The sequence below is a fragment of the Theobroma cacao genome, chromosome 5, assembly GCF_000208745.1.
Source record: "Theobroma cacao cultivar B97-61/B2 chromosome 5, Criollo_cocoa_genome_V2, whole genome shotgun sequence".
Taxonomy (NCBI): domain Eukaryota; kingdom Viridiplantae; phylum Streptophyta; class Magnoliopsida; order Malvales; family Malvaceae; genus Theobroma; species Theobroma cacao.
This window is the reverse complement of record NC_030854.1, coordinates 23,364,379-23,385,533: the sequence shown is the minus strand read 5'-3', so window position 1 is coordinate 23,385,533 and position 21,155 is coordinate 23,364,379. Positions and strand designations below refer to the sequence as shown.

The 21,155-nt window shown below is 35.0% G+C and overlaps 1 protein-coding gene across 1 annotated transcript in view; it reads right to left on the bottom strand.

Moving 5' to 3' along the window:
* Nucleotides 1–20,898, bottom strand: part of LOC18598741 (ferredoxin-dependent glutamate synthase, chloroplastic) — a 40,986-nt gene extending 20,088 nt beyond the window's left edge. Inside the window, exons 1-13 of the mRNA XM_018121143.1 lie at nt 20,492–20,898; nt 17,587–17,899; nt 14,246–14,688; nt 13,994–14,125; nt 12,670–12,768; nt 12,188–12,258; nt 11,319–11,415; nt 10,492–10,584; nt 10,004–10,149; nt 2,783–2,942; nt 1,696–1,806; nt 1,365–1,580; nt 586–743 (exon numbers count right to left, since the gene is read on the bottom strand). Of these exons, the coding sequence (XP_017976632.1) occupies nt 586–743; nt 1,365–1,580; nt 1,696–1,806; nt 2,783–2,942; nt 10,004–10,149; nt 10,492–10,584; nt 11,319–11,415; nt 12,188–12,258; nt 12,670–12,768; nt 13,994–14,125; nt 14,246–14,688; nt 17,587–17,899; nt 20,492–20,773 (2,321 nt within the window). The 5' untranslated portion in view covers nt 20,774–20,898. The remainder of the gene's footprint in view (nt 1–585; nt 744–1,364; nt 1,581–1,695; nt 1,807–2,782; nt 2,943–10,003; nt 10,150–10,491; nt 10,585–11,318; nt 11,416–12,187; nt 12,259–12,669; nt 12,769–13,993; nt 14,126–14,245; nt 14,689–17,586; nt 17,900–20,491) is intronic.

The window sequence follows — 21,155 nt, the reverse complement described above, 5'->3', positions numbered from 1 at the left end:
ATTGCATGATGTAAACTATCAGGGAAATTTCATGAAAAAAGAAACAAATAAAATTGTAACCAAAGTTTAATATCTAGCATCATCTCTTACAAGAAAAATAAAAGAAAACCAATGAAATCATTGACAAGGGTTCACAGTCCATCCATCTCGTCTGCACAAACTGCAGGTACAAAAACATCTTACATCTTTCCTAGGCTCTCATTCATGAGAATCTGCCCCTGTGATACTGTCAGTTCAAGAAAAGCAACTACAGCAGGAACTTTTAAGTAAGTTTTTTCAATGAAATAGCATTTCTCTTTTACCAAGCAAGTTTTATAAAAGAGCTTGACAGCAGGACCTAGGCTCCTACACTGCTACAAAACCATCTAGTACTCGCATATACTACAATCTTGAGGACCATTCAGCACAGTTAAAGTACGTCCACCATATCTAGCTAATTACAATATCTAGCTAAGTGACAAGTCAGTGAAGTATCCACTTCCATCACCCACCTCTGGGACTATACTTTATGCTTTTCACTAAAACCAAAAAAAAAAAAAAGTAAATTATTACTTAAGAGGCTTCAAATAAAGAAAGAGAACAGACCTTGCCCCATATCCAATTAAACAAGCAAATTGGTGTGTGCTGAAGCACTGAGCAGTATCTGCAACTATGGAAGCTGACATCCGCAGACCATTTTGAATAAGATGTTGATGAACAGCAGCAACAGCTAGAAGTATTGGAATTGCAGGCCGAGTTGCTTCCTGGAGAGGTAGGGGAAAAGGAAAAAGACATCCAGAATAAAGTTCTGTCAGAGGTCTATAAGATCAAAGGAAAGGGAAGAAGCCAATTTTGAAAAGAGATTACAACAACACCAGTAAGTTACAAGGTACATATATCCAGAACTCTTATAATACACAAAATATAAAGACAAAAACAACAGAGATGCAATAACCTAGTATAAAAAGAACTCACAAATAACAATTAATGCATATGTTTACACAGCCACATTAAATGACAAAATGAAGATGTAGATTCTTAGCCTCCCCTATTATGTAACAAAGCATGCCCTCTTACCAAATCCTAGATGGCACAGAACTTCACATATTTAATGAAGCTGAGCTGGACGGTTGAATAAAATTCAGGTGACAACTACATCAGCAGTAATGTTTGTCCCATATACTAACAACAGAAAGGAATCCCAAAATGCACTTGATAACACAACAATCAAGAAATAGAAAATTCTATTATAATCAGTTGTTGAAAGTATATGGAATCAGTAGCCTTTAATAATTACATACCTAGATGAGAGCTAAACTATTTCTCACAGCACAAGATGTTATGTTGATTCATAAGGTTTCATATGAGTATATAATCGGGTATACCAGCTCATTAGCACGATCAGACAGCACAAGCAGTTGGGAACCAGTACGAACAGCTTCATCAGCAGCTTCACAGAGTTTGTAAAGTGTCTTTTCCAATGAACCTTCAACCCCTTTACGAATATCAAAAAATGTTGCCAAGACTTTGGCCTTTAGTTGGGGATCCTTTAACAATGACTCGAGTTCCCCTTCATTTAGTACTGGACTAGACATAGTGACCTGCTTCAGGACAACAACTAATTATGCTAGTTGGAAAATAATTAAAATTTAAATGATCTAAAATTTGAAGTAATCATTTGATGACATCAAATATGAATATGGGAAATGTACAAACCTGAGAAGCATTCTCAGGTCCAACCTCCAATATATTTCCTCGTTTCCCAATATTGACTTCAAGAGACATAACTAGTCCTTCTCGAAGAGGGTCAATGGCTGGATTTGTGACCTGCACATAAACAGTACCAAAAATTAGGAAAAGCAATTGAAGTCAAAACATTGGATACATAAAATAAACTTTACTACGACATGGAATGCCAAATTATTTATCAGATTAAATTTGAAAGCAAAGGTGCTGTGCTAGTTTTGATGTTCCATGAAACAGAATGTCATGCAACTCTATAAAGGTTTGGATAAATAATATCAATGAAAGTCTTCAATCTATGGCCCTTAGTTGAGGCCCCTACCACCCCCAAAAAGAAAAAAAGAACTAAATAGTAATCCTCTAGAAATGTGACAAAGTATATGCTTTTAGTGTCAATTTCCAATATCCTTGCAGAGTTTCTTAAAAATTTATGTTCCTTTTCATTTTTGTACTTTTTTCTTCTCCTCCCTCCAATAGGCAAGATGAAGAAGAAAGGAGAAAATAACATTCAAGACAACAAGATTTTTCATTTTTCTGTTGGGACAATTTGGAGGGAGGGGCAGGTTGCTTATGAACCCACAAACAGTAATGTCTGCATCATTTTCGGGCCTCTGTCGAGCAATTTTGTTCCTTACCTCAGTGCAAAGCACTCAATTATCTTGCATGCAAAATCTTGAGCTTAAACAATTGTCTAGAGTTTCTCATCAGTAAGTGCATAATCTCCCAACATTGGTCTTATATGTTTAATCAAATTCAATGTCAAGCATGTAATGCAAATATTCCTTTTGCATCTTCAACAAAAATTATGCATAAAGACTGACAGAAGAAAGACCAAGGTTTGTCCAAAAAATATGGAAAAAGAAAGACTAAGGGGAATGCTAGCTTCGAAAAGGAAATATAAAGGTAAAATTGAACACTTAAAAAACCATATAATTGTAGGACTTATAAGTCTAATAATTAAAGTATAATGAAACTAAACACCAATGAAGGAATGCAATGACATAATGAACAAAGGTCGCAAATTTATAAGTTCATTAACTTGTTTAAAATTCTAACAAACCTGTGCAAACCGCTGCTTAAAATAATCATAAAGCATATGTGGCTTTTGAGACAATATTGCCAATGGAATATCATCACCCATGCAAAATGTAGGTTCCTTCGCTTGTGCAGCCATAGTCTCAATAATCATCTGAACATCCTCACTAGAATAACCAAATGCCCTGAGACATCACATATAAATGTAATGAGAATAGTTCGAGTCATCAATATTGCATATTTGATAATAATGACTAAGTTATGGTCATTAAAAACCACGATACTTCAATAAAGCTCAATCAAACTCAACATACCAGGAACTAACAAGATGATTTTTACATTACATTCAGAGCATCTACAACCGTGCATTTAAACCACGCTCATATAAAAATACCATATAAGTACACAGGCATAAACTTGTTAAGCACGCTAGCTGTAATTTGTTTAACCACCCTACGGCTCTTTCAAAATGCCCTGCCACGTGATAAATAGAAATATGCAAAAATGCCAAAATATAAATGCATGAAGCTTGAATCAAGATGTTGTTCCATGCAAAACATGTTTTTATCGTTCAAACATCTAACTTTGAGCACTGATCTCTTTTTTCGTTTTCTCCATTGTTTTTGAACCTTTTAAACCTCTAAATGACCAGGGTAAAAAATGTAAATGCCATGTGTCTATTGCAATAGCAATACCACTCAGACAAAAATGTTAATCCTTGTAAAACTATTTCCCCCTTATCATTTCAATTTTATAAGAGAGTGAGTATTACCTTACACCAACTTTCTCCTCACCCATTATAAAGCATTCTTCAATTCACCACACTGTCCCAACACTCCATTGATCATAATTCTCTCTTCAATTTATAAAATAGAAAAAAATAAAACAAAAAAAAACTCATAAAGCAGACTCTAAATTCAATAAACCTTCCCTACATTTCTTAATTATACTTAAATACCGCCACATTATTTACCTTTCATTTTATGATTACAAACAGCCATTTAGAAAGGAAAGCAATGGTGATAATTCATCTCATATACCATAATAATCTTAGGTTACTGTTATAGAATAGGAAATGTGTAGATATTCTTTATTAATAAACGTGATTATAGGAATTAAAAATCACCATAATTATAGGGATTGGGAATCATCATAATTATAGGAATTTTATTTATAGGAATTTTATTTTCTTTATTCTTTTCCTATTTTAGTTATGTTTAGGCTGTACATATAGATGATGTATTATGAATGAAAGATGCTGAGTTTTCTCTTCCTAAATAACATGGTATCAGAGCTGCTTTGGCAGATCTGTTTCCTTTGAAACAGAGTTCTTAGTTTCTGGTTCTGTTCCACACGCCGGCCATCTATCGGAGGTTCACTCCGGTCTTCTCTTCTGGTCTTCACGCCGGAAGGTTTCAACAAGATAGTTTGGTATTCTTGTTGGGTTTTGTTACTGGGTTTTCAAGATGGCAAAGTCTGTGCCAAAGAAAAAATCAATGGTAGTGGCTGATGTGATTCCTGTGATGACAAAGATCACAGAGCATAAACTTAATGGTTCCAATTATTTGGATTGGAGCAAGACAATTTGGGTCTATTTAAGAAGCATTGATAAGGATGATCATATTACTAATGATCCTCCTACTGATAATACAAGGCAAACCTGGATGAGGGAAGACGCACGGCTGTTCCTCCAGATTTGAAATTCCATTAATAGTGAGATCATTAGCCTGATTAATCATTGTGAGTTCGTTAAAGAGTTGATGGATTATTTAGATTTTTTATATTCTGGTAAAGGGAATATCTCTCGTATTTATGAGGTATGTAAAGCTTTTTATCGTGCAAAGAAACAAGATAGGTCTCTCACAACCTATTTTATGGATTTTAAAAGAATTTATGAGAAGCTTAACATTTTGTTGCCTTTTAGTCCTAATGTGAAGGTTCAGCAGGCTCAACGGGAGCAAATGGTGGTTATCAGTTTTCTTACGGGTCTCCCTCTAGAGCTTGAGATTGTCAAATCTCAGATTCTTTCTGGTTCCGAGATCTCCTCTTTGCATGACACCTTTACCAGAGTATTTTGTACAGAAAGCTCTAGTTTCACATTGGCTCAAACTAATAACAGTGCTCTTGTTAGTCGTCAGAATAATATAAGTGGAAACAAAGGAAGAGGAACGGGCAATCGTAATCGAGATGTTGATAGTCGTAGTCGAGAGTCAAGAGGAATTGTGTGCTATTACTGTCATAAGTAGGGCCATACAAAGCGTTTTTGTAGGAAACTCCAAAATAAGTCTCATCAAGGTCAATCAGCAAATGTTGCAGCTTCTAATACTTCATCTTCTGATAAGACTATTCTAGTTTCTGCAAATGAATTTGCTCAATTCTCTCAGTACCAAGAATCATTAAAATCCACTACTCCTATCACAGCTATTGTTGAGTCAGGTAACTCCACTACATGTCTTATTTCCTCATCATCCAAATGGGTCATTGATTCTGGTGCCCTAGATCATATGATAGGTAATTCGAATCTTTTTTTCACTTTCCAATCACATACAACCTCCTCTAATGTTACTTTAGCCGATGGATCAACCTCTTGTGTTCTTGATTCTAAAACTATTAATCCAACTCCATCAATTTCATTGTCCAATGTCTTAAATCCACCTAAGTTTTCTTTTAATCTAATCTCTGTTAGTAAACTTACTCGTGCCTTGAATTGTTGCATCTCATTTTTTCCCAATTTTTGTCTATTTCAGGATCTTGCGACGAAGCAGATTATTGGTAAAGGTTGTGAGTCTGGAGGTCTCTACTACCTTGACAAACAGGTGCCGAGATCCATTGCTTGTTCAAGTGTATTGACCCCTTTTGAGGTGCATTGTCGGTTGGGACATCCTTCTCTATCTTCCTTAAAAAAATTATGTCCTCAATTTCAAAATGTATTTTCGTTGGATTGTGAGTCATGTCCGTTTGCCAAACATCATCGTCTCCCTTCAGTGTCTAGAGTCAATAAACGGGCTGTGTCCACTTTTGAGTTAGTCCATTCTGATGTTTGGGGTCCTTGTCCTATTGTGTCTAAATCTAGTTTTAAATACTTTGCTACTTTTGTTGATGACTATTCTCGTGTCACTTGGCGATATTTAATGAAAAATCATTCTAAGTTATTCTTTATTTTTTGTGCCTTTTGTGCTGAAATAAAAACACAATTTAATGTTTCTGTGCGCAAACTGCGAATTGATAATGCCAAAGAATATTTTTTCGATAAATTTCAGTCCTATATGATTCAAAATGGCATTCTCCATCAATCTTCTTATATTGATACACCCTCTCAAAATAGAGTTGCCGAGAGAAAAATAAACATCTCCTTGAGGTAGCTCGAGCACTTCTTTTTCAGATGAAAGTTCCAAACAGTTTCTCCACAGCTTGTTTTCTGATTAATCGAATGCCTTCCTCTGTCCTTCATGGTAATATTCCCTATACTGTGCTCTTTCCTTCCAAGTCTTTGTTTCCTATTGAACCTAGGATATTTGGTAGTACATGTTTTGTTCGTGATGTTTGTCCCCAGGTCACCAAATTAGATCCAAAATCTCTCAAGTGTGTTTTCCTTGGGTATTCCAGCCTTCAGAAAGGTTACAGATGTTATTCTCCTACTCTTAACTGATATCTTGTCTCTGCAAATGTCAATTTCCTTGAAAATACTCCTTTCTTTTCCTCATTTTCTAGTTATGATAGTCAGGGGGAGGAAGATGATCTACTAGTTTATACTATAACCCATTCTGTCAATACCACAGATATTCTTGCAACTGATCCTGCACCTGCTCAGCCACCTATTGTCCATGTCTATTCCAAACGACCAGAGGCTCAAACCACATGCCCTTTACCAGTCCCTTCACCGTCAGATCTAGTCTCCAATGATCATGAGCCTAGTCTTCATCTCCCTATTGCTCTTCGCAAAGGTAAATGTCAGTGTACTTATCCTATTTCATCTTTTGTTTCTTATGATCACTTGTCTTTTTCTTCTAGTTCATTTGTTGCATCCTTGGATTCTATTTCAATTCCTAAAACTGTTCATGAAGCCTTGTCCCATCCTGGCTGGCGTGCTGCTATGGTAGAGGAGATGGTGGCTCTAGATGGTAACTGTACTTGGGATTCGGTAGATTTGCCTGCTGGGAGGAAAGCTATTGGGTGTAAATGGGTGCTTGCTGTAAAGGTAGATCCTAATGGATCAGTGGCTAGTCTTGTTGCTAAAGGGTATGCCCAGACTTATAGTATTGATTATTTTGTTACTTTCTCTCCAGTAGCTAAACTTACCTCTGTTCGTTTATTCATCTCTATGGTGGCTACTTATGATTGGCCTTTACATCAATTAGATATCAAGAATGCTTTTTTACATGGTGACCTCCAAGACGAAGTGTATATGGAGCAACCACTTGGGTTTGTTGCTCAGGGGGAGTATGGGAAAGTCTGTCATCTTCAAAAATGCTTGTATGGCCTGAAACAAAGCCCTCGTGCTTGGTTTGGCAAATTCAGTGAGGCAGTTCAGGAGTTTGGGATGAAGAAGAGTAAGTGTGATCACTCAGTGTTTTATAAACAGTCCGAGGCAGGCATAATCTTACTAGTAGTGTATGTTGATGATATTGTCATTATTGGGAGTGACACTGCAGGTATTTCATCTCTCAAATCCTTTCTTCATACCTAATTTCAGACAAAAGATTTGGGGTTGTGAAGTATTTTTTGGGTGTTGACGTGACAAGGAGTAAGAAAGGTATATTCTTGTCTCAAAGAAAATATGTTCTTAACTTGTTGACTGAGATAGGAAAATAGGGTGCTAAGCTGTGTAATGCACCAATGACTCCTAATTTGCAACTTACAAAAGATGGTGAATTGTTTGAAGACCCTGAAAAGTATAGAGGGCTGGTTGGAAAATTGAATTATCTTACAGTGACTCGTCCTGATATTGCATACTCTGTTAGTGTTGTCAATCAGTTCATGTCTGATCCAACAATTAACCATTGGACAGATTTGAAACAAATCCTATGTTATTTGAAAGGGGCTCCAGGATGTGGTTTATTTTATGGAAATCATGGACACACTAATATTGAATGTTTTTCAGATGCAGATTGGGCAAGTTCCAAGAGTGATAGGAGATCCACTACGCGATATTGTGTTTTTATTGGAGGAAATCTAGTCTTATGGAAAAGCAAGAAGCAGAATGTAGTATCTCGGTCTAGTGCAAAATCAGAATACAAAGCTATGGCACAAACAGTGTGTGAGGCAGTATTCATGTATCAGCTATTAAGTGAAGTTGGTCTTAAGTCTTTTTTGCCGGCAAAGCTGTTGTGTGATAATCAAGCTGCTCTCCATATTGCCTCCAATCCCGTGTTTCATGAACGAAATAAGCATATTGAAATTGACTGTCATTTTGTTCGTGAAAAGATTCAGCATAAGTTCATCTCTACAAGATATGTTAAAACTGAAGACCAACTAGGAGATATCTTCACAAATGCGTTGAATGGACCTCAAGTTGATTATATTCGTAGCAAGCTGGGCATGATTAACATCTATGCTCCCGCTTGAGGGGGAGTGTTATAGAATAGGAAATGTGTAAATATTCTTTTATTAATAAACGTGATTATAGGAATTAGAAATCACCATAATTATAGGGATTGGGAATCATCATAATTATAGGGATTTTATTTTCTTTATTCTTTTCCTATTTTATAGATGTTTAGGCTGTATATATAGATGATGTATTATGAATGAAAGATGCTGAGTTTTCTCTTCCTAAATAACAGTTATCTAAGACTAAAGTCAGCAAGAGTTTTGAGAATTTCTGTTTAATGAGAGGGAAGAAGCACATCTTTGCATGTTACTAACCCTTAACCAAATATGAAAGGGGTAACAAAATTAGATGTAGTATCCCCATATCCTGCACTATTTCATTCTCCATTTTTGAGCTTTATTAAGTCACCTTGAAGAATCTGATTATACCTATGCCCATACAGGAATGTGATAATAAATATTTTAAGTTTTCTCAGCAAAGAAATGTAAAAAACAAAATTAGATGTAGTATTCTCATATCCTGCACTATTTCATTCTCCATTTTTGAGCTTTATTAAGTCACCTTGAAGAATCTGATTATACCTATGCCTATACAGGAATATGATAATAAATATTTTAAGTTTTCTCGGCAAAGAAATGTAAAATTACTAAACCTTGCAAATGTAAAATCTAAGATAGTTTTTCTTTTCTACATATCAGTATAAACTGAGGAACCACTTTGCTAATGATGGAGGAAGAAGATATCCTAGTTGAGAGATTCAATTATTTAGGACTTTATTTTATATTTTATAGGTTTAATTGTATCTTTCCAAAATATTTAGAATATTTTAGAATAATAAGGTTATTTTATATTAATTAGTATTTACTTCTTTCACAAGTGTTAGGGTTTTAGGGTTATCTTTGGTATTTTGCAGTTTATAGGGTTTTGGGTTTAGCTATAAACACCTATGTTATTTTAGTTTTAATTAGGTTTTGATTATTGAATATTGAGATTTTTTTATATTGGTTATTGGGATTTTCCACCTCTATTGCTTGTCTCAGTTTCCTCTGTTCCTCCCTATTTGCTTCTGTCTAAAAATCTGATTTTCCTATAAATTTCTATTTTCTATCTCTTTCCCCTACTTGTTCCACATCAGCTATTCGATTCATATGATTTTCCTGACAATGTGGCTCTAAGCAGATCCATGAGCTGCCAAACCTCTTGGCCATGGTAAAAGGGCTGATCAAGAAGCACATTTTACTAAATAGACACCATAGTTTCTCCATATGGCAATCAAATCCATGACAACTAAATTAGTTTTTGATGGATACCTTTAGAAATTTTACATCTCACTAAGAAAATACTGTGGAATGTGATTCTCAAGTTCATAGCCAACCTTCAATAAGCCGGTAAAACCTCTGCTAGAATGACGAAGCTTTCCTTAGATATGGTCTTGCTCTTAGTTGACAAAGGATGTAACTTGTTTCAAGCATGCAGAATTACAGAAGCAATGATCCAAATCAAAGATATCACCACTTGAGACACATCAGTCAAGAATAAAATTAAATAAAAGCTCTCATAAGAGATCAGTAGCTATGAGTGTGTAAGAGGCTAAGAGAACCCAAGGAATTAAAATCAATCTCATTTGCATTCAGCACAAGACCACCACAAAATACTAGGACATCTCAAAGTATCCAATGGAATTAGAATGCTTACTGTTGGCGTCTTAAGATAGTTTCATTGTCCAAAATTGTTGCAGAGAGAAAATTTGCTGGCTTCAAGGATCGCATGTTTTCACTAAGCCATTTTCCATATGGATTTGATGCAGCTACTCGCCTTTTAACCTCTGTATTCTCATACACCTAAAAATTAAAGTACTTAAGATGTAAAAGAGTATCTTGAAGCATAATGGTTAAATTGCTCAGTATTTGAGCATTTACAGATCCCTAGGAAGCAAAATTAAAAAATTAAAAAAAAAAACAATTACAGAAGAAAAAACATATCATAAACCCCAATATCACATAGGTCGATTTTAATGACATAAAAATAATTTACCAAAAGAAACCCAAAAAGAAAGGAAAAAAAAAAGAGAGAGAGCGTTGATATAAATGAACAGACAATGATCACAAATAATCATTATGAACAATTTCAGGGAAAAAGTTGGACAGGCACCATATCAAACCACAATAAATTGATATACAAACCTGACCATTTAATAAATCAACAGATATCATCATGCCAGGACCTAAACGACCCTTCATGGTAACTTTTGAATCATCCACTGGTAAAACACCAACCTAATAAGAACAAAAGTAGGGTCATCGTTATTATATAGTGATCCAGAACCTGAAGCAAATCACATAAACACCAACAAGAGATAGGAAATCTAACAAATATTTGCCATTTTATATGCACATAGCAATATTCTAAATATCATTTCTATGTGCAACAAGACAAAAAAGTACAGAAGTTTAGGTCATTTGACATCTAAAATGACTTAAAGTTAGACAGAAAATCTGAAAGGTTCGCTCATATGCCTCTTTAAGCAGAGTCACTTCTTTTCAACACAGAAATCATCAAAGCATGTTACTTCACAGAAAATTGAAATCTCATCATATTACCTTAATATCAATCAATTTTTACTCTTCTAACTCCATTTATTATGTACATAATAATGATCTCATCATATTGCCTTAATATCATTCAATATTTACTCTTCTAACTCCATTTATTATGTATACTATTTTGCTTGCTTATATTGAGACAGAAAATTTCATCCTTTGATACTATCTAAAGTGCAACAACCGTTTATTTGTAGTGTGAACTAAGACAGCTTATTTTAATGAAAATAGATTTCATTTTGATTCCCCAGGACATTGCAGTCACCAACACCAGATTAAGTTTCCCAGTCAAAAGTAATGTTTTAACTTCTATGTTTCTGAAAGCCAATTTCTAAACTGCTATTGGACAGAGTTGGATTCTGACTACTATCAATCATAGGAACTGAAAGCATTAAAGGATCAAAACACACCTCAGATGCAACATATACAACATTGTCAATTGTCCGCCAATATCTAGCAGGGCGAAGTCCATTCCGATCAAGACATGCCCCAACAGTTTTTCCATCACTGAGCCACACAAAATAAAGTAGCAACTATTAAAAAATAGAATAAAAACTGTGGAAAATGGAGAGAGGAAAGTGCAACTAAGCAACAGAATCATTTACAAGGATTTGTCTGCCAAAAGTTTAGTTATAACCAAATTATGCTACTCATACAGCTGATGTTAACAACCTGATGTTTATAGCAAAGGCAATTCATATACACTTTTCTCTTTTGAAACCACCCATTAGAAACTTTAGTTCCTTTACCATTCTGTGATTGTACTGGGTAGCCACAAACCAAAAAAAGAGAGAGTATTACCTATCAATGCCCACAGCAAATCTACTCAACATGCTAGATTGTAATATCAGAAGCATTACCATCCTTAAAGTATCAGTTACATTGACTGATCTTTAAATTTAAAGCCTGAGGTACTCCTTTTCCAATTAAAATAGAAACGAAATCTATAGTTATCACTAGAAAAGCATATCCAAAAAATATCATTCCATCCAAGGACTACGCTGTTCCTAATGCACCAGCTATCTTGTGGAATCAATCAAAATGCAAGTTACTGAATGCTAACAGCTGCAACAGTATAAATGCACACACGCATATGTATGTATTTGTGGCTGTTCCACCAAAATCATGCATTTCACAGAAATATGCAAGTAATACGAGGCAGACTGTTCTAGTTGTTTCAGTTAATTTAAAAGATTAGTAGACACTATGCATTCAAGGAGACATTGATAACAAAATTACAAGTCCTCTAAATGGGTAGATCAGTTGCTGAAAGTATTACCTAAATAAGAGTAAGGCAGGTCCATCCCAAGCTTCCATCTGACCCTTGTAATAGTCATAAAAGTCTACAACCTAACAAGAAACAATTAACTTAGTATTGTCCACATGAAATATAATTAAAATCACATAAAATTTGCTAAAAACAAGAAGTAGGATAACCATAGATACATGTTAAACACTGGATAAAACATGCTATCAAAAACTCTGGCTCATGCTGGAAGGCATTACAAAGAAAGAGTGCATGACACAGTGCTGAATGTGGTTGAGGCCCAATTAAGAATCGTAAATCATTAGCAATCATCCAACTGACCAAACAAATGGGTATAGGCTTGATTATTTATCTGATTTAATTTAGCTAAACAAAATAACTTAGAATTTAAAATAATATCAGTAAAACTCAGAGAAATAATCATACGTAACTTAAGAGAAGAAAATTTGTTTAATGAAAAAAACCCCATTTTTTTCCCATAGCAGAACACATACCTCAGGATATTTAATTGACAATGTTGGATGATTCTTGTATGCCTCTGGGACAAGAATCATGAGAGCCTCATCAGGAGTACGGCCACTTCGTATAAGTAACTGGACAAAATAAAGAGAACAAAGTAAAATTCGCTGACAGCTCATGCATTAAAGTGAACACAAGTACGTGGGAAACAAAATCTGTCAAGGAATCCTCATGAGAACCATACTCTTGACATGACACTGAAGAGGCTAAAAGATAGTATAATCTAATATGTATCATTTGCAGCTTGAAAGCATGCGAAATTTCAGGAAGATAATAATTACTGGAGAAAAAGGGATGCAATGCAATAGATTCTCTTTTGCAACCATGAGCACATCAAAAGACAACATATTATAACGGTGTTACTCATTGCAGGAAGCACTAGTCGAATGTTTCACCAAATTGAGACATGGAACAATATTGAATTACAGTGCTTGACTCTTATTCTTTACCCCTCTACCTCCAACTAGAGAAGAGTTTTATCACATTCCATTGCTGACTTTGTTTCAATTGAAGAACATCTATTGTAATAGTGAAATTTCTGAATTTGTGAAGATGCATCCTGAATGGTTTGTTTGCTTCATAATTTTGCTTTTTAATGCCAACTATAGTACAACCAACTCTACAATATCTTGTATTCAAAAAAATTAATAATTCACAATGATTTTCAAACAAGCAAGAACTTTGCTTCAACAAAAAGTTGCTCTGAGTGAATTATTTCTAGCTTTTTAACATTAACGCACCAGAACCCACTCCTTCCTCAAGGATGCATAATTTCTGTTGTCCTAAATCTTACATGATATTCCAGACCACATACAAGGAAATAACAACACATTCTATCACTACATATTTAACTGATGGCAAATTTTTATGCCCCTTATTTCCTATCCATAAATGTCACCCACACAAAAAAACAATTTTACTTGTGACAGAAGTCAAATAAATAATCAAATTACACAAACTAAAACTAGTAAGTTTAAACAAAGCCAATTCAATTGATTATTTGCACTGACTCAGGCCCTTAGCAATTTGCATCCTCTAGGAAATAAAGGTTTTCTTTCCTTTATATGATATTAAATCCACAAACTACATTTACATTTAGCGCCAAGGACTATACACGATACTCGTTCCACCCTCAAATGCTCATCATAGTCAATACTAAGATAAAGAACCAGATCCTTGCACCTAGACTCTGGTCAAACACTTAATTGGCCCATAAATAATAGAAAGCTCAATAACCATTCACTGATATTTTATCATCCCAATAGTATACTATAATTCTAATAAAGTTATAGCTCATACCTCAGCTGCACTATCAAGATTTGCCGAGTCAGATGCCTTTGGGTTACCAAAAGGGCGAATTTCATTTTCCCGACCACGCCAAACAGGAGACTTCAACGAGGTTTCTCGAGACTGCATCCAATTCAAGTTCCCCTGAAAATTTCATTTAAAAAATCAGGACTAGTATGCAGAGAACAAATTCAGGTCATAAATCACAAATGCAATACTGGAAATAATATTTTTAGACAAGCTCGAAATTTAAAGGAAATTAACCTGTATGGTATTGATCTCTCCATTATGACCAAGGAACCTCATTGGTTGAGCAAGAGGCCACCTGGGACTAGTATTTGTGCTATACCTTCGGTGATAAATGGCAAATGGAGACTTATAAAGATCATCCTGAAGGTCAGCATAAAATAATCCAAGAACTTCTGAACGAAGCATGCCCTTGTAAACAATAGTTTGATTGGACAAAGAACAGAAATAAAGCTCACTTCCCCAACTCTCTGAGGCTGCAGCTCTTTCAATCAATTTTCGGCAGATGTATAGTTCTCTTTCAATGTCATCAACATTCTCTTCCTTAATAATTCTAACAAATACCTGCTGTATATTGGGCATGGCTTCTTTTGCATAGAAACCAACCACAGATGTATTTACAGGAACAGGCCTCCATCCAAGCACCTCAAGACCCTCTTGTCTAAAAGTATTTACAATTACTACAGTAGCAATTAGAACTAACAGTTAAACACCAGAATACACATGTAAAAGACAGATTCGATAACAATGAAACAGAAACAGAAAATATATTGTACACAGTTGAGCAAAATTATTTCCACAGGATTAACACTCCGTCCCTGTGACCCGAAATTTACAAAAGCTATAATACAAGTGCTAATTAATAAATAAACAGATAAGAGCCTCAAATAAGCTATAGGCTGATTAAACTGCATTTTGGGAAAGTCCCTTCAAAGATATTCAATCAATTTGGAACTGAATCCTGATATATCTAATTCAAATGATTAAGAACTCCAGTTCATCTGCCTAAAGCAAATAGCAGTAGCTAATTGAATAATACTATTAGGTACACAAGTTGCTCATAAGAAGAAAGGTGAAAGAGAAGCAAAATTATGATTTTTTTCTCCCTTAAATATTGGGATAGCAAACTTAATGGAACTGTATTCATTTCATCGATGTCAAACTTTAGTCAGGTATCAATTCCTCATCTTAATTCCAAAATAAATTCAATAATAAAAAGCAAAATTATATTTACAAAATTTAGACCAGAACTGAAACAATTCAGTTTATTAAATTTTCACATGAACTCTCAAAGAAATTCTTTATTTGACTTATACACATTAACAGTACATCAATAGTTCGATTAGATAAATCCTCTTTGGAAACTAAGGGGTAAAGTCAAAGGCTCATCAAAAAAAGAGTTCATTTGGTCCAAGGGAAAGTTTCCTTGGTTGTTAATTGGTCATTAGGGCATTAACTTTTTCCTTTCAGTTGAGTAATTGTTCAGGGGTGCTTTAGTAGCTTTTGGTTCTTCTGGTACAGGCCTCAATCATGGTTCGTTAAGTCTTATATTGGCTAGTAAAGTACCTAAGTTAGACTTAATTCTTAAATGTAATCCATTTAAGAATCCTTGTACAATTAGGATAATATAGTATTTCTTGATTTCAATCTCTGTGTATTTCCAGAATGAGTAGAATTAAAATTAATAAAAATTTGGGTTACCAAAGAGTTAGTTGTACTTGAGTAATTTAGGGTTATTGCTCAGATCACAGCAACCACAGTCGACTATCTTCCTCTTCTGCATATTAAACCTTTAAAACTTTTAGACAAATCCCCACCAATTAAACCTTTTGAATGCAACTGAACCCTAATACCATTTGGCTCAGAATTTTCATTCCATGATCAAATCTTAACTAAATCAAACCATAATTGATGCTTTAACCTAATTCTAAATCCCACCTAATTCTAAATCCCACAGCCTCCTAATCCCTGTTTTTCCAATCCCAACCACCACAAACACTACGACCAAAACGTACTTGTATCTTTCCTACATCATATATTCCTTCTTTTAAAAATCTTTGCAAGTCAAGGCCATAAAGAAAATATGTTTTTGGCCAAGGGATAGCTATTTTTTTATGTAAAGCTTATTGTAAAAAATTTTAAATCCTTGTCTACAGAATATCCTTGATTTAAACTCAACACTGCCCACAAGAAAGGTAAAAGATAGAAAATTTCCCAAAAGTTCTTAAGTACTGTTAACAAAGAGGCACAGCTGTCCAAAAAGTCATGAACATAAAAAGGAAAACCAATTTTGTCCAAACCAAAAACAAAATAAAGAAAAATACCAGCATAAAACTTCTAGATAACAAAATTAAGGGCAAGAAGATGGTTTAAAGGTTTTTGTAATAATGCAGCAGCTGACAACAATATGACCAATTAAGTCAAGTGAACTAGATCATAGACAAAGCTGCATCTCTAATTTATCAGTGCTGCAACAATTATTCTTTTAAGTCTTCACTATCCAAGACACTAAGCATTTTCCAAATGCATCTAGAATAATCTCAAGAAAGTCCAAGACGATAAAGCAGAGGAGCTCTGTGTTTCAACCAAAATGAAAACTATAAGTTTCAGAAGACAACCAAGCGAATGAACAGATAAACTACTAGCTCATCAAAAATATTGCTTTAAAAGGATTGAAAACAACACCACATTTGGAATTTAACACAAAATACCTTTTAGATGAGAAGAAGGATATCATCTGACCTATGTTACTCAGACTCAGGGGGTGAGCATCAGATCTGGGTATGTGTCGGATACTGATATGGTCAAATTTTTCTAAGGTTTTCCAAATATTGGAAGGTTGCAGTCCATTGGAGAAGTGTTCAAAACGGGTAATTCAAGGAAAATGAGGAGTCAAAGCACATAGTGTGTGACTATAGCATCTCTTTTTACTTATAATTCAAGAAATTAGAGATCTTGATAAGACTAACCATTGTACAAGAAAGTTAGGATGGCTTGGTAAAAAACTCTAATATATTTCAGCATTAAGTTAAAGAGGAAAAAGCGAAAGAAAGAGGAGAGATGAAAAGAAGAATACTTATCAAATTAAGAAGTCTAACTAAAAACAAATCTAGATAAATGCAAGGGTCCCTTCATTAGATTGGACCACCAGAAGTTGCAGGAATTGTCCTTGGCTTCCTGCACTCCTCATTTAAAACCCTAATGGACTCTGTCATATTCCATCAACAATTTTGCCACTGCAAAATGTAATTTTCAGAATTCCAAAAGCCAATATGCTATTGCACATAGCAAGGACTAATTTCTGCTCAAATGATTAAACTATGAAACTGTGAGGAATCTTCAGCTACATCAGTTCAATATATGGTTTTTATCTCTGAACTTAAATCCCTATTCCAATTATAACAACTTCTAGCCAAATGCCAATCAGGATGTTTTACATCTACACAAAAGAACAAAAGCTTCATGCATACTTGAATAATATGCAAAAATAAGGCAGCAAATACAATCCAATCATAATGCCCAAATTTTAGGAACAGAGAAAAGCAAAAGAGTTAAATCAAATTAAAGGAAACAATAACCTTTTTTCGCTTTTTCCATAAGGTTATCATCTTTGGGAAGAAAAATCATCCCTACACCAGTGTGCAACTTATCAAAGGATGCTATCCCTTGCTCTTCAGCCCAGTTGTCAAATAGATCCCAAGGGATTGAAGTCATCACTCCTGAACCATCACCAGAATCATTATCTGCTCCACAACCCCCACGATGCTCCATGCAACCAAGAGCTGTAAGTGCATCTTCAACAATTCCATGTGATGCTTTATTATCCAAATTGGTAATGAATCCAACTCCACAAGCTCCTCTTTCTGATATTATATCCTCCAAATTTGCAACCTATATATGATTCAGATCATAAGGAGAGAAAAGAAAACACATGAAATGACACAGCTTATTGATGAGCATACAAGTAAAGAAAATGTAAAGAAATGCAACGTTGGCTGCAATTTTAAATAAAAAAGATCCATGTTGATGTACTAGAATATTGAGTGTATTCCTATTTCTGTTGTTTCCTCTGAGTCCTAGAAAACAAAAGGTTTGTCATACCATCATGAAGAAAAACTAAAAGCAAAGATAAAGAAAATCAATACTAAGAAAAAGAGATTCAAAACAAATAAAGTTTCAAATCACAGGGATTGTGCATTTCGTCTTGAACCCAAGAAGGGAGAAGAACCACTCTATGACAGTATGACCCTCATTTCTCGTGAGGCAATAAAGGGGGAAGATGCAGCATCACTCCTTTGACCCTCATACCTTAATTATAAATATTATACGGTGCACCAAACTTAAACATCTCCCTAGGTACTCAAGAAGCCAGGTCATTTCACCCTAAGACACATAAACCTATGGGTTACACCAACATAAGCCATAAGTAGTGGTTAAGGATCCCAAAGAACCTCTTAGCTTCTAGGAAGCTTTCTCAATGTTCAACCAATTAACACTTGGAAATTACATTGAACATTGAAAGATGAAGAAAGGTTAGATTGGGCATGACATGAATGCTTATTGTTTTGTTATATCTCCAGCTGAGGCACAGCCATATTATATAGAATGCCCACAGAAATAAACCTTGCAAATTTAAAACAAAAATACAGAGGAATTTGGAGACAAAAAATAAGTAAGACCAAAGTTTAGAAATAAAAATATTTGATGATAATACAACTTTGTAATTCCACACACTTGAAACACAGAACTTAAGGCATACTAATAGGCCTCCATGCTTAGCAAACCTTTCACTACCTAATTCATTCACCAAGTCACAATCACTTCTAACACTAAACTTAACAAAACCTTGTGAATTCTTGCTTTGACCAAAAGCAAAGAAGAAAGAAACAAAGAAAAGCCAAGAACCATGACCTTCTAGCTACTACGAAAAGTAGCATATGTTTGTGTTACGCATAATACCAACAGGTCACAAAAAATGCCGTCTTCACTAAATTCTGAACAGCAAGAATGTGACCAAGAACTTGGTTTCTCAAAAAGGAAGTGGTACTGGTAGGAATCCTGGCACACAGTGCACCTTAAGTTCTAATGAATGGCAGACTATGCCACCCATGTCACTAGCACGAAAGCTGAGTTGCAAAAGAAGTTGAGACAACAAGGTATTACACTATTACTTAATTTTAATTCACAAATGAGTTCAAGCTTAGCTTAATCAGTGTTAAGAGTTTGTACTTACCATTCAAGCACAACATTTATCATGAATTCTAAAGTAGCAGCGAGCACTCCCTGCAGACTTCTTTTTTTTTTTTTGTTTTAGGTGTACATTGCTGCTCATGTAGATTTGTGATTTGTCAACCCATACATGACCCTAGTTTGCTAACCAGCAATTTTTATTGCCACAATTCCATTTTTAAAGATAAGACCTTTCAAAGAAGTATTCAAATAATTACTTTCTCATAACGTCAGCCATTAGTCTAACATCAAAAAGCAAGATACATTGGCAATTAATGGACGCCCCTGACAAATTCAAACAGCATATAAAATCTTCTGACTAGAACAAGGGAAAGCAAGAAGCAGCGCAAAAGCAAGATCAACAAGAAAAGGGCATGCAAATGTGACCATTCATAGCACACTTTCTGACAGTAACTTGGAATATGCTCCCAAAATTCCAAACACTAAAATATCATATAAAAGATTCTAGAGCATATTTCATTTTAACACAGTATTGGACTCCAACTTCTGAGTCAGAGGCAAGCGAGGTGGCCTACTTCTAAATAACATGGATGGCCTCATCACTCTTATCATTAATCATTACATACAAAAAGAATTAGTGCCCAAACTTCAATTTATATATACTTTGGCCATTGACGCTACTGAAAGTTGAGTCTTGAAAAATGAATTCAAATTTCAAACATTGAGTAAGCATCATTTGGTTATTACGCCAAAACATGTGTTGCTTATTCTGTGAAAGCTAAAAATTACATGGATTCATTTTAGACATCAAAAAGATAGGATTAAAAGAGAAACTAAATACGCAGTATTTTTTAAACAAATTTCTGGCTTCCAAAAGCCACATTTGATTTAATTCGAACCTTTCAGAAGTAAGAGAAGTAGTTCCAAACGCTACGCACACAGTAGAATTCTCACAAACAAAATAGTACGAGTTTTAGTCGTTACTATTAATTTCACATTTCTTTTTAAATTGTTGCAAAGCAGAATCATCTACTCCATTCTTATGAAAGTACAAACATGCATTTTCTTTTTCTATTCCGAAGAGTACAAGTTTTAAATTTCAATGATTGAAAAGAATAAAAATGAAGGGCGCGTTCGCTTCATACGTATGCAAACAGTAGTCGCTTCTTGTATTGTTGTATACATAAACAATTGAGTCATTCGATTGCAAAAAGTCAAAACCGAAGGTGGCCCCTCGTCGCCATTATTTTGTATTATAGTAGTAGAAAATATGATTGAGAGTGGAAACTCCACCTTGGGTTGAGGAGTGGATGATCGATGATCGGACGAGGAAGTAGTAGTGATACTAGCTGGAAGATGAAGAACGGCTCCAACAGAATTGTTGGTGGCGGCAGTTGAGAAGCGGCGCTTACTCCGAATATCGGCGGAGAGGCCAATTCTCCGCCTGGTGGTAGCCTTGGACTTGCAATACAAACCGACGAAGTCGACGACCAGCAATCCATTGTCAGAGGAGAAGAGTACCGAGGTGGGCTTGGAAGAGAGGTAAGGAATAGGAGATAGAGATTGCAGAGCCATGACGAGAGAGAGAGAATTTTTTTTGTGGGCGAGGACTGAGGAGAAAAGAAATGTGGATTTGGAGAAGATAAAATGGGAGAGAGCACCGGAGCCACCCGCCTCTCCTCTGCTGTCTGCTTCTTCACTTTGTTTGCCTTTCCATTTTCTTTTGTTTTGTATTTTGATTTGTTTGGATTATATGCTTACGTCATTCCATTCTGACTTTGGGTTTTAATCTCCTACGGCCCAACTCAGAGTTACATCCTCCGTAATGCAAATGTGTGTACCGTAAGACGCTAAGACTTTAGTCTTGGCATTTGCATCAAGGTAGGAGAATCTTATTTTGGTTTAGTAGAACCTAGTTACTGTTTTATTAGAAATAGCAACGTCATATATCAACAGA